Source organism: Embiotoca jacksoni, unplaced genomic scaffold (genome assembly GCF_022577435.1).
Source record: "Embiotoca jacksoni isolate LCO1_2020_lvr unplaced genomic scaffold, fEmbJac1.0.p SCAF_3, whole genome shotgun sequence".
NCBI lineage: Eukaryota > Metazoa > Chordata > Actinopteri > Embiotocidae > Embiotoca > Embiotoca jacksoni.
The window spans coordinates 22,922,884-22,950,451 of record NW_027185381.1 but is presented as its reverse complement, the minus strand read 5'-3'; the positions used below and the strand labels follow the sequence as shown (position 1 = coordinate 22,950,451).

At 38.3% G+C, this 27,568-nt stretch overlaps 1 protein-coding gene across 1 annotated transcript in view; it reads left to right on the top strand.

Annotated features, from left to right (window-relative positions):
- Nucleotides 1–27,568, top strand: part of cdh13 (cadherin 13, H-cadherin (heart)) — a 314,214-nt gene that overhangs the window by 150,353 nt on the left and 136,293 nt on the right. The window contains exon 7 of the mRNA XM_069162896.1: nucleotides 17,801–17,945. Within this exon, the coding sequence (XP_069018997.1) occupies nucleotides 17,801–17,945 (145 nt within the window). The remainder of the gene's footprint in view (nucleotides 1–17,800; nucleotides 17,946–27,568) is intronic.

The window sequence follows — 27,568 nt, the reverse complement described above, 5'->3', positions numbered from 1 at the left end:
TGACGACACCACCTGTCCAAAAGTAATAGATTCAACTTTGAATCCCTTTTCTTCCCTCTTCTTCTGAACCCACATTTACTTTCATCTTTGAGTGATTAATCCATCTTCCTCTTGGCTTTTTTTTTTGTGCCTCTCATAGATGCATTTTATTTTTAAATTTTTCATGAAAGATTTCATAGAAGTCCCCCATTGATTTGAAAACATGTAACTTCTCGTGATGGCTGTGGTTTGAACAGAGCCAGAAGAACATATATTGAGCCTGTCAATCAGAAACGGTAGCAAGTAGCTTTCATGAATTCAGCTTTTATCAACAACTAACAACAATCCTCCGTGATTTAAAATAATATTTAGTCAAGTAAAATACGTCAAGCTCAGAGATTTAATTAAAAGCTTCTGTCAAAAGTTATATATTTCCAACATAGTCAAATAAAACTCAGCCAGTACAGCATGCCATCATTTTCAGAAGTTTGGAACTAATCAGCTGCCAATATCAATTATTCCATTCATCATGTCTACGACATCATTAATAATAATTATTTCCAACCTGATGATCATAATCCCTGAAGGCAAACTGGTTTATCTGTCTATGCACATACTGCATTTGTGCTTGTACATACAGGCTTCACATTCTCTCTGTACTTTTATTTCTCCTGCCCTCGTCCGTTTCCCAGCCAGGCTAGCATGATATCCCCCTCATCTTATCACAAGCAGATAGTAAAGTCTGTGTCCCAGTCTAAACTCAGAACAAGGGTCTCCCATCAAATTCAGCTTAGTCTCTTTTATCAGCGGTCCAACACTGTGTGCAAAGTGAGGACTGTATCCCTTTTATGGTGCCCAGTGGCCCTCACAGGCTGTCCTCGTAGCATTCATTATGGGTGTCTCCTTTGCCATTGTAGCTAATGGCTTGTGTGGGAATGAAACATGAAATATTCAGAGGTAGATTAAAATCACCATTACTCCAAAAGCATTAAAGTGAAGCCAAGGAATGGAAGGCCTTTTTTATACGTTAGATATATATCTGTTAAAACTGTTTTATATTAACATTGCTTCACATTGCATGTGAAAAGGGTTGCTCATAATAAGAAAGTCACACAGAATTATAACAAGACTTTGCTGTTTCTTTCCACGCTTCGGAGAATTTCATCAATTTTGAACTCATTGTTTTGGTCATTTTCGTTTAATTTTCCCCCACTCAGATAAGCCTTGATTTTCAGCCACGGCTGCTGGTTGTTTTGAGCTCTAAAAATCTGTTTTGGTTTATCTGTGAAGGACTAAACAGCAACCAACTTCAACAACTAGCTGGTGAACGCAGTGAGGCATTTGTTAGGACTAAATGGAGAGAATTATCCAGTCAAATGCAACTCAAAATAAACTCCGTTCCAAATGACATCCTGCCATTAGTACACCAACAAATACTGCTCTTACATGTCAGGACTGCTATTGTAGAACTCGAATTTTGACAGCGTGGTGTTGTCTCAAACCGCACGCTGCCGATTTACACTGACCCGAAATAACCACAGCATCCACCAACACATCTGCAGTTGTCATTATTTCACCCAGAAATGAGCGTGTTTTTGTACCCTCTGTTTAACACTCAATAAACACCCTGATTGATTCTGTCCAGCAGCAGAAGTGAAAAATAAACACTTTTGTGCGATGTTCAGGAACAGCTGCAGCTTCCTCAGACGCCTTAATTTGAAAATTCTTCACATTGGTATTCCCGCCGCTTCCACCCAAGCTAAGATAGCGACCCTTTAGAGTGTCCAACATTTCATACTTCTTTTTTAGACGGTTTTGAGTTCATCATCCTGGTACTTGTAGTGCACTGCACTCAAAATAGTGAGTGTTAGTAAATAAGTTAACCATTTGAAATACAGCAGCATATCCTTGGTGTCTTGGTAGCTGACTGTTTGCTAAAAAAAAAAAAAAAAAAAAAAACATGATATTATAATATGTCAGATTTGTCTTTCTGCTTCCCACAAAAAAAGAACCTGTGGCAAAATATGGGCAGGCTTAAAAATATAGTTTTTTTTTCTTTACAATCAGAAAAAAACTGATCAACATAGCAGGAAAATATTCTCTGCAGTCTTATACGTTAATGTCTGTTCTATAAAAATTGCACTGATTAGTCACACTGAGACATGAATGTGTTAGATGGTCTTGATGTATATCTCCAATTCATGATTTTTTTGCTCAAGTTAATTATTCATCAAGAGAAACGATAGAACAACATTGTGTTCCCTCGAGCAGCGCTTCTTCTGGATAAACATTGGATGTCGTTATGGATATAAATAATCTCTCCTCAAAGTGCAGCTCCTCACATCCAGGGTTAGACGTTTATCTCATGTCCGTGCAGCTGCTAGTTAATACGAAACCTCTGCTTAAGACTCTACCCAGCCTACTGCCCGATATGTTTAAAGTGTGGACTCCTTCTTAAGTATCATTGTCAGTATCCAGCAAAACAATGAATGTGGTGTTGTAAAGACAGCCAAGGTTGTATTGAACAAACCTTCAACTTCCTTTCACTCCCTTCTTTCTCTCTCCCCCCTGTTTTACAGTGTGATGATGATTGATCACTACAGGCAAAAAAAAGGAAGCTCTGCCGCCTCACAAGGTCATTCATATCAAAATAATATTGCCACTGGCTTTGAAAAAAATGTTAATTAATAAAGATGACTGACTTGGTATATTGTAAATGTAGTGGTCAGATTTTGAGGCTGAGCTTGAAATGTATGGATGCAGGAACTGTTGCAAGTAAAAGCCAACTAAGCAAAACTTGGGAAACACATTTTAGGAAGTCTAACTTCAGCACAACAACAGCGGAGGGTCAGCTGAAAAGAGATGGAAACTGGGAATTTTAAGTAGGCTATTATTAGGAACCACAGAGCCAAGCAAAGGCAAACAAACAAACCCCTGACAAAGTGAAACATTTGCTCTGGAAGAACAAACAGACTCAGCGATCAACTGTGCCACATGTTCACAAGGATTTAATGTCAAACATTATTTTCTTATTAAGCTCAATTAGGGTGAAAATGAATGTTAATGAGATGGAAAACGGAGAGGAAGGGAGAGGGGCGCGGGAAGGAGCGCGGGGTTGATCACCGCGGTTATGACAAGCTCAGGTCGGGTCGAGAGTGGCGGGGAAGAACTCTAATTGGCTTAGAACAGAGGAAGGGTAGAATGTGAAGCAATAAATATCTGTCTTGTTTACACAGGTAGAGGGATGACCCTCAGTAATACAGGTCAACGCAACAATAAGTGTGGTGAGTCCTTTGTACGTGCTTACCTGGGAGATGCTGAAATTTGAGGTGGACAAAAAGCATACGGCTACAACCAGTGCAGTGGACGTTATGTTTAACTTGTGTTTCTTTGTGATTTCCACGAATAGAAAGCTCTTTGCTGCCTGAAGAATTAGTTGTATAACAAATAAAAACCATGTCTAAACCTAAAACTTTGATTCTGCTGAGACTTATAACTAATCATTAAATGAAAGAAAAATACTCTGATTCAAAAATAAGGTATCCTAATATTTGATGTTTGGTTTGGCTGCTTTTCGCTGTGTGCCTCTGAGTCCAGTGTAGAAGCCTGTGCCTTGTAGTAGAAAGTGGCATCCTCCCTTATGATGTCCTTTGACAGCAGATCTAAAAGGCACCATACTCTGCTCCTTATATAGTGTCTGTCAAGCCAGAGTACAGTGACAAAGGAAGGGTCTCTAAAAAAAAAAAATGACAAAAAACTATATGGACCTATCTCTAGTCTAGAAATGCAAAACCGTGAAGTGACAGCTGTTTTGAAATTTAGATTTCGAAATATCTCAGCTTTCAAAAACTCTACAAAGCTGTTCCCTCAAAACAGTTTTGTTTGGTTGTCAAACTCTAAAAATAAAGCAGAACATTTTTACCTATATTTACCTATTTTTTGTAGATCACGCATCAAACGGTGGCAGTCTTTGACAGATCACTCCTATGAGAATGACTCTGGCTGTGGCTTCTGACTCTGACTCTCTTTATAGTACATCAGTTTTACGTTTATATCAGTTTTTTTGTATTTATTATTATTTTGTAGGCAGCAGTAAAGGAATAAAAACTATGCTTACAATGCCGACAGATGAATCATATGTGTAAGTCCCCTGAGCTTGGTTGCTTAAGCTCAGGAGATGACCACCACCATCACAGCAAGTAGTCTTCTACACATACACACCCCCACCCTCCTGAAATAAATAAAATTCAAACGTACTCATAGAACTCCAGTTACAACCAGTAACCGATAGTTATTTTCTTAGCTGCGCCAAGGCTGTCCACCTCTGGGAAACACTGCACATATTCTACATTCTATTCAAACATACATGAATAATATTTGCATTGATAAAATATGCGCATTTGAGGCACGGAAGTGACACAATGATGATCCACGCATTCCATGGCACATGCCAAGAAGACTGTCAGTTATTCACATGTTTCACATCTAGTGTTTCACCACTAATAGGCGCATCGATGTTACTATATATGAGTGAATAGTTTGATGAGGGAGTAAAGGATCTCCTGACAGCTTGTTGGTTTTCTCCTCAATCCCTTAAAGTTCCTGAAATGTATTTTCCCACTGCTTGTAATTCCCACTGTTTCCCCCAGTTTGCTATATATTAAGAATCTAATAATACATACGAATCCCCTCTTTAGACATAAAACACGTACAGTACGAAGATGCTAGTTAAAGCATTTCGGGGCAGGTTCTGTTGGATGTGCATTAATATTCTTAGCAGTGAAAGCAATAAATTGCTTTAGGCGTTTCCTTTTTCCAGACATATTGCACACATAATTCCTGCAATTTGCTAATGTGGTGACTTTGCAGGATTTGATCCATATACCTTGCAGCACAAGGTGCAAATCTCACGGATGTCTACATGGTTTTGTTGTTTAATCAAATTTTACAGTTTCTGCTCCCCTTTCTATCTGTCATTTTGGCTTAAACCTGCTCCGCTGTGGTTGTTTTCTTCTGCCAAGGTGTCAGGGAGAGAGGATTTCTGATTAATCCGTCATGTTGCTGAGGTGGAAAAACTGTGACTTGGTGAAAGTCCAAATATTTGACCTTGGTACTTTGTGTGTTTGTATGCATATTTGCTGCACTCCTACTCGTGAATGTTGGTCTTTGTGCAATTCGTGTTTAGGTATCTTGCTCATCTTTATGCAAGTGCTTATAGATACTAATGTCATTTCATATATATTGTATAGTCCACAGTTCCTAACCTGATATTACAATCCAACAAGGCAATGTTTTTAGTTGCTGTCAAGTCTTTTTGGGAGAATTAAGTCAATTGGCAGGTAAAATGTTTTGAGGTTAAACTTTAAAAAAGTGCTGAAACGTGTTTAAAGCAACAGACTGCTATTTGTTAACAGTTAAAGCAGTTGGAACTACATGACAGCCTTATCTCATTATCTATAATTGAATGCCCCTGCCAGCCGTTCTGTCGGACTTAATTGATTTTACTTGCATATTGTGTTTGAATTACCAATAATTCATTGTTTCCAGTGCCATAAAAAATACCTTGAAGTATTTCCTGTTTCAGACTAACACAGTGATGTGGGTCTGGGTCAGTGTGTATTATGTTACATCCTCCCAAGGTTTTAATGTGACTTAGGCAACACTTGACTTGGAACAGTCACATTTGATGGGAAGGGAGACTTTGTTCCTGCAAAAATACGACCGCACAGTTCTTTTGTTCAAGCAGCTTCTTACGACCTACGTTTATGTTTTAAAGTTAAGCAGCCTAATGACTATCTGGTGTTCTGGAGACGAGACACAAATCAGATTATGTCTGTTAGTTTTTTCTTATTACAAGGACGTTGGTCGAGTGGATAGTTACAACAGTGGGTTTAATGTTTCCCATTTCCAACCAAGAGTTGGGACAACACGTATTGCAAAGATTTAAGAAAGTAGTTAACTTTTAACACCTAACATGGTTCAATCCATCATTTTAACCTCTCTTTCACGCACAGTTTTTTGTGCCTCATCCTAATCAGGGGCGTTAATTGAGGAAACACTTCTATGGGTAAAATTTAAGGGACGGAAGTAGTGAATTATGTTGTCAGGTTGGACTTGTTATAGGAAGTTTTGTAATTATGGCAGTAATCATTTAGTACACTACCTGACTATAAAAAGAGCGAGGATGAAGAGATTAAGACCACGAAAACAAGAAATACGCGGTTTGTGAGTAGATTACAAAGATAATGTTAACTTGATGGAGAAAAAAGGAAATAGAGCTGAAACTTCAAGCCTTTTTTATGCGATACATGTTTGATATGTTGTTCAATTCCATGGAAACAGTCAGAAACAACAATTTCCTGTAGCTACCATGCAGGAAAGGTGTATATCTGAAAGCACCGTTCACATGATGCTTCCAGTGTGGGTATTGTGCCTCTGTAGTTATTGTTGAATAATATGTATCGCATGTTTATACCAAAATGTTCACATACATACAGCAGCATACACTGCTGTTAAAAATACAGCAAATCTAAGGCCTTCCTCATTTACAGTAACTTTATGAGCCCAAGGCTTGAGACAGGTGAAGCCTGTTGTTCAAATCCCACTCCTGTTTTCTGCTTGGCTGGACTGTAATTTCCTGGGCTTTGGAGAGCAGGATACGCTGCCCTGCACATAGGAAAACAGACCTGATGTGCACTCAGTCCCTGTATGTGGGCAAGAGATAAAGGACTCACACACACACACACACACACACACACACACACACACACACTCATGTACACACCACCAACACACCAATACCACCTACTCTCCGAGCAAACAAACCTCCAGCCGCCATAATAGCGCTTACCTTTAAGGAATGTAACCGCAATGCTTTCAAGCCACAGGGTCACACACCATTGCACTTCACTGATAATGCCTGTGGTCTATAATTTGTTATTTCACACTCATAATTGTCTGGTTAACTGTTTGCAACACACTGTTCCTGTGTCATACATACAGTAACAACATGTATGTTCATTTTTCATCTGTTTGTTTTCGTAAACAACTGCTTAGTTTGTATAATTTGTTTTCCAAATGCAGCTTCAAATGTGAGTGAACTTCAAATGGACTGATAAAAAGGAAACTTCTTTGATGCCTATTTTATGGTAGTGTATTAACATTTATTTGTCCTGTTCTAAAGCCCTCTTTCAGGTTAGAATCATTCAACTCTGGGGGTTGTGTCACCATCCTGCTGTCCTCCCAGAAACCCCCCTTAAGCCCCTGCAGACACACTGCTGTGCCCGTACTCCCAGATAACCTGATTAAACAGTGAGTGCCCTGTTGCTGAGCCTCAGGCATTACCGCTGCTAATTCAGCCTGTCCGCCGCCTGCTCTGGCATATGGCACAACCCCTTATGCACTTTTCCTCAGCACCCGGCAGCTCCACTTTCAGCTGTGGAGACTGGAGACAGAAACACTCCCAGTATTGTCTCTGAAAATGGCTGACACTGACCACAAAGGACTGGAAATGGACTGAAATGGGCCGCTAGGTTATTTGAATCTGTCCTGAGGGAGGTGCAAAAGTAAATAGTCATTGCTAAGAGTGAGAGGTCATCTAAAAATGAAAACACAATTTCTTATCAGTCCTATGATAGCTAAAAGTTATTGTCCTTGTTCAAGTTTGTGACTCACTAAACACTCAGTAAGTTGCAGCTATTGTTTCAGATCAATCTTTTCTTGAACTATCAGAAGGAACAATATGTTTATTATTCAGCCTATGACAGCATTCTGCAGGGAGACATTTATCGGTACAATTGGGTTTAACTTTGAACACTTTTCCATGAATTTTCATGGCCCCAGCCATGATCCGGTCCTGATAATGGATATTGATCGGGTAAAGACAAATCAGTTATATTAACCTAAATTTCACAGCTGTTCAGTCCATACTGAAACTATAACCTATACATGACATTAAATATAACTTAATTCAGTGCAACACACAATACATCTGTTTTTTTTTGCCAACCCAGGTGTATATCCAAATCATTTTTTAAATGTCCACAATTTAGTTTTAACTGTGTGTAAAATGATCTTGTACTTTGGGGCATGACTGTCGAGAAGGAGAGCAGCTTTGCAACACAAACAGACTGAAGTGAACAAAACAGTAGAGAGGAGTAACGAAAGAATCATCATTTGATCAGGTTATTTTTAGATATGATGATCAATCAGGATGGTGATGCCATGATCCAGCCTCAGCGCATCCCTGGTATAAACATGTATGCTGTAGTTGAAACCTTGATTGATTTCACATTCAGTCATTTGTTGATGGACTTTAAAATCATCTGCATATCGATACAAAGTAAAATCTGAAAATTGGCAGATATGCATTTCAACACTCATGTAATCGTGTAATAGGGTTATTATTAGTGAAAGTATATCAAATGTCACATTTCAATTCGTGATGTGTTTTTCTCTGCATATTATCACGTGATGTCGTAGAACCACCTTTCAGTAAAAGCTCTACATGGTTGTGTTGGGTTTTTTTTCAAACATGTCTTTGCACACAGATATAACAATCTTTTCTTTTAAAGAGAAGAATGAAATACCTGTACAGTATTTGCTCATAGCTGTCCTGTTGATGACATAGTTCAGGTCTGATTGCACCATAAGGAAGAAATGTAAAACATTACAAAAGAAGAGTTAGTAGCAGACAGGTAAGGCGACTTTTCCACCAGCTCTCCTGACGGTAGTTTGAGTGCCAGACAAAAGAATATTGAATTATACGTTTGAGAGGGGGAAGGTGGGATGTTTTTAACCACGATACACCAGGGAGAGCCTTTGTGACTCTTTCAGCACCTTTCAGAAGCAGGATTATGTTTTATCTTGCCAGACGGCCAGCTGAATGAGAAATCTTTTCTATCATTTTCTATCTTCTCTTTACTTTTAACTCCCCCACTCTTTTTCACCTTCCATCGCTCGTTCAATCTCTCTCCCTCCAAAGACCATCTATTTATATCTTCTTTGACATTCCAAGGGCTTCTTTTCTTTTGATGTAATGAGGAACATTTCAGATCAGTGACTCTAGGATTAGAAACGGTAAAAAGAAATCCACACAAAGCACAATCCAATATTCCAAGACAAGTTGTATTTGCCGAAGAGCACATTAACATATTTTTTAAATAATTTACAATTTCTGGGACATTCATGCTGATAAGGCTTTGTAGTTAGGCTTTTTAAATCACTAACACTGGCTCTATAACTACAAATTAGACCACCAAAGCATGCACATTTCCATTTCAAGATTTAGAGCTGGCTACTGAGACATGGACTACATGAAGAACTATGCTGAGTTAAAATGACCATTCATGTAAAGTTTTGAGTGAAAGATGGGCATTATTCTTGTTTTAGCAAGCAGCTAGATTATCTATTGGGATCATAATAGAGTAGCTATATTAACCTAATATCACTGTAATTATTTAGCTCATGGGTTATGCAATATTGAAACCAATTATTCACGGAGCTAAAACAAATCCTGTTCCAGACAATTTGGCACAAATGCATTTATGATTACACTGCTAACTTAGATTTAGCTGTAGTATCTGTATTAAAAGACATGTCCATCAGTTTGGGAGCGGTACTAGCCTCAAGTCTTATGTTTTTGATGGTTGAGATACAGATATATGCTCAGAGCATCAAGTATTTCAGACAATATATATTTTAGAATGGCACTTCAATCCTAATACCATCTTCACTTCATTGTGCTTATGTTATGGACAATATAAACTGTATAAATATGCGGTCTGTTGTTGTTTTAAATTATTTAAAAGTGTTTTGAGCTAAAGGCTAATTGTAAAATGTTACCATGTTCACAGTGACAATGATAACACGTAGTCATTACCAGTTATTATACTTACTGTGTTTTTGATCTAAGTGTAGCATGTTAGCATGCTGACATTTGTTAATTAAACACAAAGCAGAACTCAGGCTGTTGTGATCCTTACCCACCTGACTTTGGGCGAAGGCAGCGTAGCTACACTTTGGACAGGTCGCCGGTTCAAATACATTCATTTGATTGGTATTCTTGTTTTGGTGTACTGTTTAAGTAGTGGTGGTTGATTTTCATTGGGAACTACCAAATTTCTGATAACATGACAGCCATACATCTGAAAGTTTAACGATTTATGGACCAAAGTGTTGGGCTGCCCAACTGGGACAGAGTAACATTGCCATCCCCAGAGCCACCTACTAGCCTGGTCACACAATGTCTGTGGAAAGCTCTGATCTTGTTTAAGGGTTATGGGGAGTTTTTTTTTTTTTTTTTGGCTTTGATGGCTTGAAGTTTTGGTTTCATTTTACAGAATGAAATATGCTTTTCAGCAGAAAACTCTCCTCTATTCCCAGTTGGTCATACCGGATCTCTCGGAGGGTTGTGGCGATAGCATGAAACACATTTGGCAGCTGTGCTTCCTTCTTGACAGCCTGCTTCCACGGCTTAATTTCACTGATATAGAATTCTTAAAGTTTTTGAAGCTAGATGCAGCAGATGTGGACGGGACCGGTGGATTAACAACCTCTTCTCCCAGTGGGTGTTTCTAAGAGGAGCTAATGCTTTAAGGTCTAAGCTTTGAGAGGCATAAAAGTGAAAGTCTGTTCAGAAAATCGAGGGAACAAAACCACTCCTCTGTTTTTATCACACCTTGCTGTCCTAGGAAGCTGTGTAAAAATTGAAAAGAAAACTAAAAGGCTTTTCTTCACAAGTATACAAACTGAAGGTGGAAAAATAAAATAATTGCACAAGTCGATACAACAAAATTCCCTATAGCATATATTTTTATTTGATCATCCCTGTAAAAGTCAGTTGCACTGCCAACTTTCCATTATTGCCACCATCATTAGGCTGTCAAGATTTTCTGGTCAGATACACATTTTCAATGCCTCTGCCCCTGTCTGGGTTCATCTATTTCTAGATATTCAAAATGTATTTGACCAATCACACTCACTGTGTTGTAGCTGCACAGTAAAGAAGTTCAGCAAGATTCAAAACGATCAGATTATGCCACGTTTGCTGTGTCCAAGGGGGGTTATTGAGGAGAGTTTAAGGGGAGGGAAAGCTCTCCTGCCTGGGGAATGTCTTAACAGTGTTAGGGCAGGACTGGGGTTTCGCTGGGTGGAGCGCAGTCTGCTGACAAAGGCTGAACCACAGGACTGTTTGGGAGGTGCTGGGTACTATTCACCTTGAAGCTACTGCAGAGCAGTTTCACTGGGATCTTAAGAAAACGGCAGGAGGGTAGAGCCCCTTTGAATTCACCTCCCCAGCAAAGGGAGGGCTACTTGAATGGCTCATAAGGAGATGAATTCTCAGTGAATGTGAAATGAAGCAGTGGCAGAAGGCAATGGAGCCGCTTCCATATGCATGACTTAGCTCTTTTTACCATTTTCTTTTCATTCTTATTCTTGTCTATGTTTAAGGCGCTGATAAAACTGCCCCAGCTCACCTACGTTTTCCTCTACTTCTGCCACATTATAAGCCAAGTGCCCAATTGACTGGGGCTTCAGCTCACATTTCTTGTTGATTTCAAAACTACATACTTAGAAGGTATACTGGGAAATTGATAAGAGAAAAGAGGTGGAAAGGAGAGAGACACAATACTTGTTTTTACAATGAATTCAAACAGAAACAATAATTCAGAATACAGTGTAGTTACTCTTAACACACTTACAGGTCTACATTCCATTTGCTTGTGTCAACCAAGCATTGATGTCACCCATTGGTTTGTGACTGGCCAGATATTGCCCAGCGCCATTTTGCTAGTTGGGAGAGGTTTGGAGCCAGAAGTGACCATATTTGGACGAGCTGGGGAGGGAGCAAGCGGGGGAACTGACTCGATAGGAAACCCAACGATACTATCTACGCCAGGCCGTAACCTGACTGCCTATCAATCAAACAGCACGCCTCCAAAAACACATCTTTTTGAAGATTATTATCTCATTAATGATGAGATTATTTTTCAATGTACCACCACAAATATAATAGAAGGAGCAGTTTTAGCTATCAAAATCAAAATAATTCATTCATTGACATTTTGGAGTCAACCTCAAGCGACACTCGGTGGTACTGCAGCATAAGGAACTTAGGCATCGGCCTAATTTTTCAGACTTTGAAGCTATGTCCACTTTTATGTACAGTCTATGGTGAAAACATATACTTTAAGTGTCTGTTTATTTTTGTCCTCCATGTATCACTGATTCCTTGTATCTATGTTGAATAATCAGTGCTGTGAATTGTTTCCATGCTGAAGAGGTTTGAGCCACATTCCTCTTACACCAAGGTTGTGTCCTTGTTTTGAAAAAGGACACAATATGTAAGAGGTCTGGCACTACACTGTTAAATGGTACTTGTCAGTAAGAACCCCTTAAATGGATGTGACATATTTTTGTCGCAACAATGGAAGGCATTCATAATGTAAAGTAGTATCCATTTGGACTAAATTAACTATAAATATGACATAATTATGTGAGCAACACTTGCATTACAAATAAATGCAGCCTTTATATTGAAAGCTGTTTGGCCTTCCAACAAATTGAGACCTCTCCAACATGGAGAAATGTCAATGTCTCCGTGTGATAACGATCTCAGCTATGAGAGAAAATAGTCATGCTCGAGCTTCTCCGGCACAGTTTCAGGGCAACATTGACAGTAAAAGGAAAGCAAAGCTGCAGGAGAAAGGTCGCTGAGACGTGTAATGTTAAAAGACAAGATGTAGTGACATATCCCCACTCTGAAAGGCCGGGCCAGGTCTGCAAGCACAAGCACAGAAACAATAGTCCCAGAGTTATCATCTCTGTTGTGATTGCCGCCATGCTGGCACTGATCAAGGCCTTTAACAAGTCATTTCCACATCAAATGAAAACTGTCCCTACTTGCACACATATATGCTAATTTTCAACTTTAGAGAAATATTTTGCTATGATGCATACAAGAGGCAAAATAGCCATCTCATCTTGATAACAAGCAAGTGATGGAGGAATCCAATGCCTTAGATCTGACTTAAACTTCCTCATTTGGCTACACACACACACACACACACACACACACACACACACACACACACACACACACACACTCTCTGTGTCACAATGACTGGGTGCTCTTTAGGAATGCAATGGGTCATTTTATTTGCACATTTTTGCAGAAAGAGAAAATAACATGGAATTATTTAAATTTAAAGAATGCTGTACATTCAACCTTGTAAGAAATATGTATTTTGGATTTTTTTTTTTTTTTTTTTACTTCTCCCTTTATTTTATTTTGACTGTTAGAGTCTTCCCTGGAGGTACAAGTGGGTAACGATGGTGGTGTGTGCATTACATGCAGTATAACTTATACATGCTATATGCTTGAGGCTGATTGGGTCTCAGAATACTTTACTCCACATATTCCCACAAGTGCTTACATGTATACCAAAAAATATGCATTGCCTTTCACTCTTTTTATGTCTGGCATTCACAGATAAAATGATATGTACATTGTTTCAGCAGTCTTTCATACGAGAGGATAAGTTAAGAAAGGATGGGTGCAGGTGAGGATTTGCACAAGCGTCCAACCGGTGAGAATTGTTTAGGATTTTTATACACAAGTACAAAAAAGTAATTGGATGACATTTAGCAGCTACGGTAGTGGAGAGAAAAGGTATACTGTTTTCCCAATTTCATTTGATTGAAATTGCCATAGCTGCAAAATTCTGCTGGATGAAAATGTATATCTGTATATAACATATAGGCTACTTAAGGCATGATTTCAGTTTTGCCTTTGTGTGTTTTGGTTCAGTTGCATTAAAACACGATATTAACAACTCTGACTCAATTCCACAGCACATACAGTCAACACTGTACCATATATGTAGCAAAAACATATATTTTATTATGTTGAAAACAGAAATTAGTCAGTGTATAGTATGTGTAGACAGTCCATTTTGTTTCTACAGCACAATATCACAAACTGCAAAGTTGTCAGAAGACACTTCAGATCAGCACAGCATGCAACAACATCTGTGTTGTATTTAGAGACATCCACCATAACAAAGAATGAAAACAACATAATGTCTCAAAAACAAGGTTGACATTGTCCAAAATCAGAGTATTTGCATAAAAATACATACATAAATAGCATTGCTATTGATATCAGAATTTAGGTAAAAGAAAAATACTCCTGTAACCAGCTTCTCATCAATTTTGTCTTCGGCTCCCCACGCTGGTTATAGCCAGACCTGAAGGCATCATGTTTTTGGGTTGTCCGTCCGTCCACAATATATCAAGAATGCATTGAGGGAATTTCTTCAAACATGGCACAAACGTTTAATTTGACTAAAAGATTAACTCATTTGATTTTGGTGTTGAAGGATAAGATCACTGTGACCTCACAAAACTCTTGTGGCTTTAACTCAAGAATTCAACTCAAGAATTATGTCAAATGTCTGAAAGGATAAAACCGAACCATCAAACCATTTTACAAAAACACTGTCTGGATAATTATTTACCACCATAACTCAGAGACAGAATGGGAAATTGTGCCCATATTTCACTTTTGGTGAGATGAATTAATTACAATAATGTTGGGTTTCTACCTCGAAACTGTGGTGATTGTAAAAATCTTCTCTGCTGTGTTTGAAGCATGCACATTGTATAATTTTTTCGCTTCGTTGCCGCAACATCTACATTTGATGTAATGTCTATTGCCATGGCTACAACTTTGTGTTGTATCAGAATCAGGTCATCGGTTGAGTGATATACAGTATATATATATATATATGTTATGAGTCTGGACAGACATGGAGGTAAACTGCAACTTGACTGTTTTGCAGAGTTTTACAACCATAAGTCGGTAATTCTTTCTCATTGTTTTTGCTAGTTTTTGCCTTGCGACAATATGTGTTTGATTATGTTTTCTCTCCTTTCTGCCAAACACGTTATGGCAGTGTTGTTGGTGTGATCCTACTTTGAGAGGATCTGAAGCTAGACTCCTCACAGCTATTGTTCTCATTACAGCTCAGGCATGCTGAGACGAAAAGCTAGACTCTGTACATGTGTTTGTGTGTCTGTGTGTGTGAGTGAGGTCGTGCCTACATATGCTTGTGGGTACAGGACGGTACATCTTTTGCCATACAGATCCCTTTTCGGTTATTTCCTCTATATAATGTGCTTTTCAGTAAGAGTGGGGCTCTCTGCGAGCTGTTCAGCGGATAGGATAAAAATACACGTTGGGTTGAGAACATCATTAGTTGAGAGTCAGCAGTTCTGCGGGATGGACACAGAGGGGGAAATGGTCCTTCTCATGAAAAGCCTCCCATTGCAAAGCAGAGTAAGGGAAGGAGGATGAGATGATATATGAAACCATTACACCTAAAATACTTCATTCAGCTGTGTGTGCCATTACAACCATTTGAATATATGCTGCAGGCGCCATGCCGATGAAGAGATAGCGCGACAAAAGGAGAGTAAGTCAGAGGAGTCAGATAGGGAGAGGAGGGAGAGTAGTGGGATGACCCGTGTGATAGAGAGGTTGTGTGATGTCATGCATTACTGATAGGAAGAAGAAAGACTGGTAATGTGATGCCAGAGATAGGGGAGACACTCTCACTCACTTTCTCGTTCTCTGATGAATCTCTGCAGCCCTGCATCGGTGCTAATAAAGGAAGTGAAGCAATCTCTTTAGCTGCAGATTGAGATTGAAATGAAATCATTATACGTGGTACCTAAAGGATAAAACCCGCTGACTTCATGGGTTGAAGCCTCGTCTGCAGATAAGAGTTACAAAAGTAATATGGTTAGATGATGTCAATAGTGATCCAAAATAAGTGATTATTGTCCAGTCACAAGCACCCTGTGAGATGTATAATGAGCTGCTGTACTTCAATTCGAATGAATACAGAATGAGTACATTGCTATTGGTCTGCATGACGTCAAGTTGTAGCTTTCACAGTCTTTCTTATGCACAGTCGATACTGTGTTTTAACATCAGAGCATCAGAGAGTAAAATAAGTGCAATAGAGATATCTGTGTGAAGTTACGTTGAAATATGACAAATAACTAAACAGTGATGCATCTTGTTAGTCGGTTTATACAGTGAGCATCTTTCATCCCCTGAAACTTAATCCAAGTTGTGACCTGAAGTATGCATTCACATTTAACGCTGCTGGCCTCCATGGATGGTAATGTCGGTCTGTAGATTGGTTCACCACTTTGTTCCCGATCGAAATATCTCAGTAACTATTTGATTGCTAGCTGTGAAATGTGTGCAAAAATTAATGGTGTCCAGAGGATGAATCCAGATGACCAATAGTGAGCTTTCATCTTTTTCATATAGAGGATATAGTTTCCCTACCATTTTAGACAAAATATCTGCTCATGATATTCCCATCAGCCTTTGCTACATCTGTGTTTAATGATAATTGACTAATGCTAGAATGCTAACAAGCAAACGTAAGATATTGACCTTGGTAAATATTTTACCTGCTAAACAGCAGCATGTTCGCTTCACAGCAGCTGAGTTAGCGTGCTAATGTTATCTTTAACTCACAAAGCCACTGGCATTAGCTGTAGTCGCTTGATTAATTGCTTAATCTTCATCAAAATTCTGAGGACATTGTGATTTATCACCTCGATTCATATGGTATATCACACATATGGTAAAACAACCTATTTAATCTAATTTTAAATTTGATAAATTCATGAAAAAGCGTATCACATTCACCAAAATAACAGTTGAAGGAACTCTGTCAGTGTGACTGAGTTTATTGGGAGTTTTGAATTGCAGTAGTAAGGTAAGCTTAATTTTCCATTGTATAGGCCGCATAAAAATAATTAATGAGCTTGTTACTTTTTTAGTTTCACTATAAGATTATGTTACTGTTATATTTTGGCATAGTGACATTACTAGTTGTATACAGGATATATGCAGAATACATAGTACAATGTTTAGCCCCCATGGTCCAAGATAAACCCCACCATCATTGCTGTTACTGCAGGTGCAGGACAGTTACCAAAACATTTTAATAAAGTTGAGAAAGAGGTTGACTGACTAAACAGGACAGGCGTGTTCCACTTTAGATTGATTGCTGCTTCTTGGTTGAATGGATATCGTGCATAATTTTAACCCTGCTCTACTAAGCTGGAATGGCCTCTTGTGTGAACAGGGGATATGACTAGAAAAACCGCAGAGCAGGGAAAACTGGAGTGCATTAATATGTGATGTAGGCCAACTGAGGATCTTTCAGTAGAAGAGGAGACAAGGTAAAGAAAGTAGAAAAGTGGAGGAGAGAAAAAAACATCAAGAAAGTACTCACCACATAATTATACACACAATTATGTCTTGCATACGGATGTTTAGGGTTGAATAATTGCATGCCCAGTGTTAAAAGTACCCAAATCAGTCTCTAACAGCAATGCTAAGGTACTACAGTACAACTCCTCAGTAACTTAATTGCCATTAATTTCCAGGGCGATTGGAAAATACTGGCAATACATGCAGAGTGACTGCAACTGTGTTCACACATCTTGTCTGACAATTTTTAAAATATATCAAATAAGCATAATTTTCATTTGTAAAAGGAGACAGTAAATCTCAATGATGTTTGTAGGTAAGGCCATTTGAAACTGTGAAGTGCCTTCAGCACAACTGTGTCTTCTCATTGGAAGACTTTAGGATTGTTTTGTAGCAGGACGCACAACATCATTTGAACCAGCCTGCCATTTTGAAGATCCCTGTAAAATGAAAGCTACCTCCCAGAATTCTGTCCCCGTTGTGGAAAAATAAAATTCCTTTATCTTTTCATCCACACAGCTGGAAGTATCAACCACAGACTTCGCTGGCAACACCATGGACGGACCGAACACCCTCTTGATCACTGTCATTGACCAAAATGACAACCGGCCTATCTTCAAAGAGACACGTTACACAGGAGAGGTGCTCGAGGGATCTGCTACAGGTAGGTGACATTGTTACATTGAAGAGAAGTGGGCTCTTATTGGATTTGACTGGACACACTGTGATTGCTACACTTGAGATGTCCTCTGATCTGAGGCGAGGTGAGGGTGTGTTGATGAAGTTTAGATTATTGTCTTGAGCCCTGTGTAGTTTTTTTTTTTTTTTTTGTGTAGTTCTAAAGTCAACATCACATTGCACATGCCTTAATAATAAAATCAGTCAACATCACATACAAATATAGTCAACATCACATAATAAAATCACTTCAAGAATGACATCTTTGGTGAGAGAACTGAAACTGCTCATGCAACGCTCATGTTAATGCTGAATATAAATTAATAATAGATTTATTTCATATTTAAGCAAACCTTAAACATAAATGTGATGCACACTAGATTGATTTGACCTTATCAAATATCAGATTACACATTTTCTTTCAATTTTTTTTTTTTAATAGTTTATCTTTTATTGTTACAATAATTGAGGTGTGTGCAAGTTAAAGTAAGTTTATGAAATTTGAAAAACATTTTTCCTTCATAGTATCAGAAAATATACCGCCAGTGTGATACACAGTAATAAGTGCCACTACCTCCTCTCCACCCCTCCACATAAGCTTTGCCATTTAGGGACTAAAAGCAACATATATTTTAAAAAATACTTTCTCGATGTGTCACACCAAATCACATTTGGGAACCAAACACCCATAGAACTGCAGCAGAATGAACCCCCCTTGCCCAGTGAAGCATCTCGTCACCACCCTTCAGTGTGAGCTCTTCAATTGGTATAATTAGTGGTTGAAGTAGACAGAACCAGAATAAATACATGCTGGAGTCTATCCTGCATTAATAAAATAACTTACAAGTCACAAATGTTATATTATTAATGAGACAATTTACAGCAAAACCAAATATTCTGAGATCTTTCATTCCTTTCCTGTCTTTTCCGCTGTGTGCAAAAGCTGAAGACTTTACATTGAGGGAATTAGAAATTAAATTCTTGCTTATTTCTGAAACACGCAGATATTACTTTGTGGACTAAGTAGCAGGAGCTTCTGCACTACCTTTCCTTCCCATCTCCACCGCCAACGTCCCATGGTCAAGTGTTTAGAAATGAATAATTTTCAGACTGGCGGAGGCTTTGAGGAGGCTCTTCACCTCTGACTTCGACTGTAAATCTGGACTTTCTCTTAGAAGTTGTCACTTTGTCACAATGCCTTCTCTTTTTAATTGTCTGAGCTGTTGTCCCTGGTGTAACTGTTCTGGTATTATTGTGACAGTTGTGTTCTCATTGGGATAGAATATAAATAAATGCAGGTTAAATGTACAGTACATCTATTTCAGGAAAGTTCTCCTTTGCTGACCTACTGCCACATTTCCACAAGATGATTGTGTCTCTTCTATGCAGTCTTTTAAGCTGTGGAAATACATTTTTATTTTTATCTTGTTAACATACAGCTGTGGTGTGAATGACTGTCATCCACCATGCAGTGGTTAGATATGAGTTGATGCTTGGGTGAGAATTGTGGAGGCTGTCACATCTTGGATGAACTGTAGAAAGAAAGACAGAGGTGATTTGTTTTTCCAGTTCATGTCACACCTGTTAAAATATATTCTTCTTAGTCATTCAGGGATTCCAGCTATTAATGTTGCACCACATGGTGCTGATGACAAAATTAGCAAAAATCAGTCGCTTCACCCTGGGTCCTCCTGCTGTTCACCTACAACTGCTTTTCACTTATTAGCAAAACAAATATTGTAAGTCTACCCGTCATGTGCGATCAATTGACATTTTTTTGAGAAATACATTTGTCAAATATAAAATGTGCTGTCATATTATCATATGAAGTAGAAAGCACAAACGTAACAAGCTAAAATAAAAGCCTTCACAGTGCAGATTCCGTGATACTCCTCACTGTGTTTGTTCTGACATCATTAACACAAAAAGCCAACAGACAAAAATCTTAATCACTAACAGGGCTTTGCAGATAAGAGGGATCAGTCAACAGGCCGAGGAAATACACGCAAATGGACACAAACCACACACAAACCACACACGCTCACACAGCACTTCCCAGAGAAACATTCTGAGGGGTTGACAACTCCATGCTGAACTTATGTTATAAATTGCAAATACAAACATTGCTTATGCAACGGTATACATTTCGTAAGCAACAGCATGCCATTACTGGTGATACAGAGCAAAAATAATGGGCTGAAAAAGTTGAATCTTGTTAGAATAATGCAGTCAAACTAAAAGAGCATTTTGATGTTTTGATCTTGCAGCAGTTGGGCTGCTCCAGTTGTCAGAAATGTCACTATAAAGTAGTGATGCCGAGAAAAATATCAAATAATTGCCTGTTTATTTCACACTTACATGGATCATTTTTATAATGTGGATTTTTCACCTAATGTTGAGAATATGTTGGTGCTTTTTATGTTACTGTTAGCTCTTCTGCACACACATACATGCAGCCATTGCATTTGTGTGTTTCTGTGTTTGCATTGCTGCCTGTGCGGGTAGCAGGACCAGTGGAGAAAATAAAAATAAGCCTATTGGGAGCAAATCTGAAATATGATGAATTCCAGCAGGGAAATCTCTTATTGGTTCGGCCCCATTGGGTTCCAGACCACATAAAACACCTGAATCATCATATTGTAGCTGCTTTTAGCCCTGACTCTGTTTAGTAGACAAGTTAACTCTGACTTCTGCACACTCAGCACTACTAAATTTAAAAAAAAAAAAATAATATAACATTACTGCTCTCTGATACCATCTGCCAGAGAACTTCTCTCAACTTAGCCTGATAGAATTGAATTTGGTTTTATATGCAATTATACGACAGTATATTATTTTTAAAAGCTATATATGTCAAAGCCATTCAGTAAAAAGCTGCTATTTCCTCAGAGGGTTTCGCCTTGTTGAATAAACCAAAGTGAGCAAAACTAAATAAAATGAAGTTTGATTTCATTTCCATTATGGTGTGATCTGACAGCTCCTTTGTACTGGAGTTGTCATGGATGCCAGACCTAATTGAGCTCAGAGATAAGATGAAGGATGCAGCTCTGAAGACTGCAGGCATTTTGCATATGCCTGCAAATCTGTGTACTAAATAGTCTACTTAGTCAATATGTCAGTTCGGCCTCAGTAATGTGTCTTGTAATAAATCAGTCATTGTAATTATATTTAACAACCTGTTGGTTCCCCATAGGTTTCCAGGTCAGGAGTAGATTTTGAAAGGACTGTATTTTTTCAGAATTGATTGTTTGATTCATAGATGGATGGATGAATAGATAGAAACATTACTGTTAGGAGAGTAGGTCTGCTCTCATAGCAGCAGCTTGTACTTTATAAGTACTGAAAAAGCTTTACTGATGTAATGACCGACTACAACAACCAAGATCTGGATTGATCGGTGGGTGATGATATCAGTAAACCTTTCTCAGTACCTTAAAGTACAAAATGTGATATAAGAAGAAAACAAATACTCTCTTAATAGTAAAGGTGCTGTGCATTTAAAAAAAAAAAAAAAAAAAAAAAAAAAAAATGGAGATTTTTAATATATAGTTGTTTATTTTTGCCTAGGGTGGGTGTAGAAGATATTGATTAAGACATAAGATAAGACTGACCTTATTTTTACTCATTTCTTTTAGAAAAAATATTGAAAAAATTTTGGAATGTTTTTTATAACTTGGCTTTTTTTCAAATCATACCCAGAATTGAGTTAGTTTTATCAAATCCCTGAAATGCATGCCTGCTGAAGACAGAGGTGACCACCCCAAACAATCTGACTGCCTGTAAATGTTACACAAAACTGAGTGGAAAGAAAAGAACAAGCAGTTTTCAAACACAATGTATCATGGATTTTAATCTGAATGTGATCTTTTATGAATTTCTACTTACGTATTTTCATGATGGATCAACTTTTCACTCTGCCTCAACTAATAGGTGTTTTTACAGTTAAAATTGGAAACTGCACATTATGAAAATACATCATTTGGGTGGGGGGGGGGGGTTCACTTCTTTCGAGTATTTCTTAAATTGTTGTTTTGTTTTGCCTCAGTGCTTCATTTTTGGCAATCTAAAAGGCTTACTTCTACAAAAAATAATAAGTTCCGTTGAGCCGTTAAATCCTGTGTGAGTTTAAGGTATACTTTAACTTTAATTGTATGTGCTTATGTTGTGTGTGTACTCTATGTTCATGTACTTTCTTAAGTGCTCTTCCTCAGTGTGTTTATGTGTAACGTGTATGTGTTCCATAGTAGCAGATGGGCAGCAGGGGAAGCTGTAGGGAAGAATGTCACAGTGCTCTGACATTCCTGTGCAAACTGATAACAAAGGCAGCCAAAGCCTGAGTGTCCTGGCAAGCCCTCCTCTGTCCTTTCTATTTACTCCACTCTTTTTTCCCCCTTCTATTTCACTTTATCTCCCTCGTTCTCTTTTGCCTTCATGCCCCACATTCCCTTGAGCTTTGTGCACACACCAACATAGTCCACCATATTTACTGTTTCTCTATTCCCTCCATCTTCACTCTTTTTAGAGTTTTTAGAACTACTGATGTTGACTTTCAGATATTACTTTCTTTTGCCCACTTCACCGGTTTATTTTTTTTTTTTTAGTTTTGATGGCATGATTCTTTCAGTTTTAGGCACGAGTTACTTGAAATAAAAAATAACAAAAAAATTGGACAGTTGTTTATTTTTTTCTTCAAGACGACCAGGATTAACTAGAACACACGCCAAATTATATTGCTGAAGAACTCATCACAATTTCATTTAATTTGATAAAAAAAAAAATTAAAAAAAAAAAAAAAAAGAAGAAGAAAAGTGCTCTTGCATATATGGCTGCTTGTAATTCTTCACTTGTCTTTTCACACATTCCCTGTCTATCTCCACTGTGCTATTAGCCTGGCTGCACCCAACTATTTTTGCTGCAACTATAGTCAGTGGCAACAACGGTGGAGTTTTGGCACACAACATACAATTTATGGTGGTCAGTGCCGATTGGTTAAAGCCCACTCTAATAGTTTCAAAATTAACCTGAGGTCCACACCTAATAGGATGCAACGACTGGAAACATTCCTCAATGGAGTATGACCAGAACTGTGTATTTATACAATGAATTTGGGTACCAGGATACTGTGTTGTCTAAAAATGTCAAAAACAAAAACCTTAACAAAATTTAAAAAAAAAAAGGCTCATTGGTTTAATAAAATGACTGAGCATTGTTAATTTACAAAAATGTGTTGTGGCACTGCATTCATAGAGGATTATTTTTTTACTGGAAAACATCATTGGGGTTTTAATATATTGTGCCCTATTAAGCTAAATTTGAACTTTTTGACATCATAATCAACCCTATATTCTCCGTGTGAAGGCTGAGAAACATGAACATTTAAAATGTAAGTTTTGTTAACAAAGTTAATGCAGTTTAGTGTAAGATTATTTTAAAAGCCTGTGCTGCATTTACGTCAATGACGCGCAGTTAACAAAACGATTAAGGCAGAGATGAAATTTCATGACAGGAATTTTGTTAAAAAAAAATATCTGTCGATTTTCATGTCAAATGATGAATGAAAATCTATGGTTGTACCAAAGGAAGGGAGAATACTTTCAAAGATTTATTGCATGTTTTGGAAACTTGTCAGTAGGATCTGTACATAATTTGTGGTAAATAGGCAAAAACATTCAAAATTACCAGTTCTATCAGAAACAGTGCATTTAATGAGGTGGTTAAACAATGTAAATTACTATCTGATTGCATTTAAGTAAGAGAAACAGTTATGGCTTTTCTCTGTGCAAGCAGTGGTACATTTCCAAGCAGTTTTCACGATGCTATGAAGTCTCTTTTTCAGAGCTCACCTCCATTTGTTTTGGGAGTCACTTGAGAGTCATTGGCATCAACAGAACAAACATAACTGAAAGTTATGCAGATTATCAATGGCTTTGTATAGAGAAAAATGCCAGATCTAAATTTTATCCAGGGATGGATATGCTGCTGGAAAATTACTGTCACATTGTTTGGTGATTTATTTTTCACTTTGGCCTACCAACACCATACAGACAAGTTAAATCTAGTATTTAGGTGATATATCTTGTGAAATTGGACATGATGGGGGTATAAATGAAGATATTTCTCATGATGCTGAATCTCTGTTTATGTTCCAGACTAATTTGTGTTTATATCAGAAGTAATTAAGGCGTAAGCTCCTGCTGTGAAGGGAGAGGGGGGTGGATCTGGTCTTCTGTTCTGCTCTGCTCTCATCCCACCACATAGAAACACACTGAGACACAGCAAGGCAGGGTAAACACAGCTAAGGGATGGGCAACATTGATAAAATATTCCGTCATGTCACATGTAATTTTATATGACGATGCATTAAATGTTCTTGAAATCCAACAGATCTTTTTTTGCTGCAACAATTTTGACTTGAACTATGCTAAAAACCACAAGTTTATAATTAAGTGATGGCTCCGGTCCATTTATTTTGTCCCTCTCCAAGGATCCTGGTGTTGTTGGCTTACTGGGATACATAATAGAACAGAGCCATGATTATTGGTACATTGTTAGTTACACAAATCCTTTTCTTTCTGTGACAACCGAAAGCCTGTTTTTAGCTCTTCCAGTACCTGTGAAATCAAGGCAGCAACGTCTCAAGCTAGATGTTCCTTTTGCTTTAAGAAGACACAATATCATGTAAGACTATCTCTCTCGCTCACCTCATACTTCTCCTCAGCACACTCCATCTCTCCACAGTTGCCTACCCAGTTCCCCCTGGGGGTCCTGTTTTTATGAGCCCATGATGCAGAGCAAAGTCTAGGAGCACAGGATGTGGTGACTATGTTTGTTTTCTCTCACGGCTACAGTAGAGGCATGTCAGTATGGCGCTGCTGGAAACAGAGATCAGGAAAATACATTATCAGTAGGTGTTTGAGGGGCTGACATTAATCATGGGCCGTGAAATCAGCACCTGTGTTTTAATAGTTTCAAAGCAGAACAGAGACTTGGACCGATCGCTCTCCAGAGAGAAACACAAAGATTACAGTGTGCAGCCACAATGTTGCTATATAACACTGTGATTGGGGAGATCACATTGTTTTTATCTCTATCTTTGGCAATTATACAGAGACAGTGACTGTAGCAGCACTTCAGATTTGAGCTAAATGCTAAAGTCAGCAAGCTCACAATAACTGATGTAAAATTGGTATACAGTTTACCATGTTCACCAGTTTGGTTTAGCAAGTTAGCATGCAAACACTAGCACTAAATGCAAAGCTCAGCTAAGGCTGTTATTACTTTTGCAGGTAATATGTAATTAAAGTACTGGAGAAAATTAAATGAAACCTGATGAGGCTCCATAATAAACAGTGAGGTAGTCATTTAGGGTCTAATTTACTAAACGTTTGCATGTGTAAAATCACGTGCAAACTCCACACCACCTGCAAAAATATGACCAAGCTGATCTACAAACAAAGTGCAGTGAGGATTGCATCTTTCAAATGTGCAATTTAACACATGTTGTCCATTTTGCGTGTTTGCCTGAATGCATATGTAATATTATTTCTACTTGAACGTGCAAAATACTGTGAGGGGAAATGCAAATACATACCTTCAGTACCTGCAATGATATTTACTAAACCTGAAAGTAGAAACAGGAGAAGTGAGTGCGTGTTTATTTCAGTACGACTGAAGGTATTAATCAGATGCACACATCAGGAGAGATGGCGGCACTAATTATTGTTATGGTGAGAAGGAGACGCAGGGAAAGCAAGGAATACATAGAAAATGTGGTTTTACACCCATGTAAACATTTCTGAGATGCTAGAGGCGTAAATTATTCAGACATATCGTCTGTCCAGCGATGACATTTCTGAGTTATTGAATGAACTTAATGATGATTTAAAACCAATAACAAGGACAAGCCACACAATACCAGCAATGTCAAAACTTCTTACGACTCAGCATTGCCCTGCCTCTGGGTCATTCCAGCATATCGCTGATTGGATATCCCACCCAGTCCTGTTATTCAGGTGTGCTGTCCCACGTACTGAATGCTCTGTCCCGCAGAATTCACAGGTAGCTTCATAAAGATAGCTGGACCTGCTGATTGGTGTTTGTCGAGGATCTCATCCAACCGTTCCTCCTCTTTTATTTGCCAACGTTTTAATATAAGCAGTTTTTTTTTTTTTTTTGGCTAATATCTGGCCATCTGCTCATAATTTTATCTATTGGTCTTTTTGTTATTGCCATGGCATTGACTTATTCGCTGATAATCTCCAATGTAGCGTTTTGTTCTTGTTATATTAATATTTATTAATTTCAGTGGGATCAGATTTCCTTTTGCTTTTGCGGTCGTTCTATATTTTTCATGGCTGGCATCACTTTGACACACTCAAACACCTCATTTAAATAGAGCAATTTGCACCTGATATCAAAGACGCAATTACTTTTAGTAAATCACCCGCACAACTTTTGGAATACGCATGCAATTTAGTACCCTTTATTAGAGATCTTAGTAAATCAGGCCCTTAATGTGTCTGAGCTACTCCAGAGTCTTATTCTAGGCACAGGAACAGCCAGCAGGTTATTGTCTGAGGACGTCAGGCTGCAGATTAGTTCGTTGGGGGGAAGACACTCTTAAATAGAGTCTAGAGCCTGGCTGAGAAGATCCTTTACAAGTAATCAGTAAAATCTATCCTTAAACAAATTGGTGGCCAATATGCTTAAAGTAGTGTAATGTGGTCTCTATTCCTGGTTTTAATCAAATATCAAGCAGCTGCATTCTATACTTGTTAAAGCCTGTGTAGTGATTTATTTTAATAGACCATTACTGTAGTCTTGGTATGGTGAGGTACTTCAGCACCTTTTAAACATAGAACTGGTGAAAAAAAATGTTTTAAATTGTCAGAGGATAAACACAGGACTGGACCAGCTCCTCATGTTTTATTTAAAGTTGAGGTCAGAATCAGAAAATGCAAGTTGTTACCGCCAGCATGATGTTTTTCGAGATGGATACATGCATAAAGAAAGGATTTGTGAAACAGGCAAGGGTGTATAGGATATTGTTTTTTTGGTTGGAGGTTGTGGAAAATCAACAACAAAACAGAAGTTGAACCTCTCACCACTTCAAACCCTTATGCCATCAGGAAAATGTGACTTAGAGACATATCATTGCCCTATCACTTGTCTAGAATCAATCATCACTTTTCTGAAGTTGTACCCTGCACACAGTTGCAGCATTGTCTGAATTACAGTCATTAATGTGGTCTCTGTATTTTTGCTCTGGTCTTGTTCGTGCCTTCTCCTCTGTTGGGTTTGTTCAAACTCAAAGCACAGTGTACTCTTTTGTTGCAGCTTCACAACTGCCACATATAATGTTGGGCAGGAACCTCATACTGTCAGCACGCCTGAGAAAAACCTCAGCAAAATAAAAGGTGAACAAAATCAATAGCTATTGAGGGCAGGTACCTTAGTTTAAGGAAAGGCCGTTAGAAGTAGTCAAAGTAGCAGCTTGGTGGGTGACAACCGTAGTCACTCGGTGCAGAGAAAGCAAGAAAACAATTGATTTGGGCGATAGATAATGAGTCAACTGAGAGATTACACAAAAACTGGCAGGTAATTTGTAGC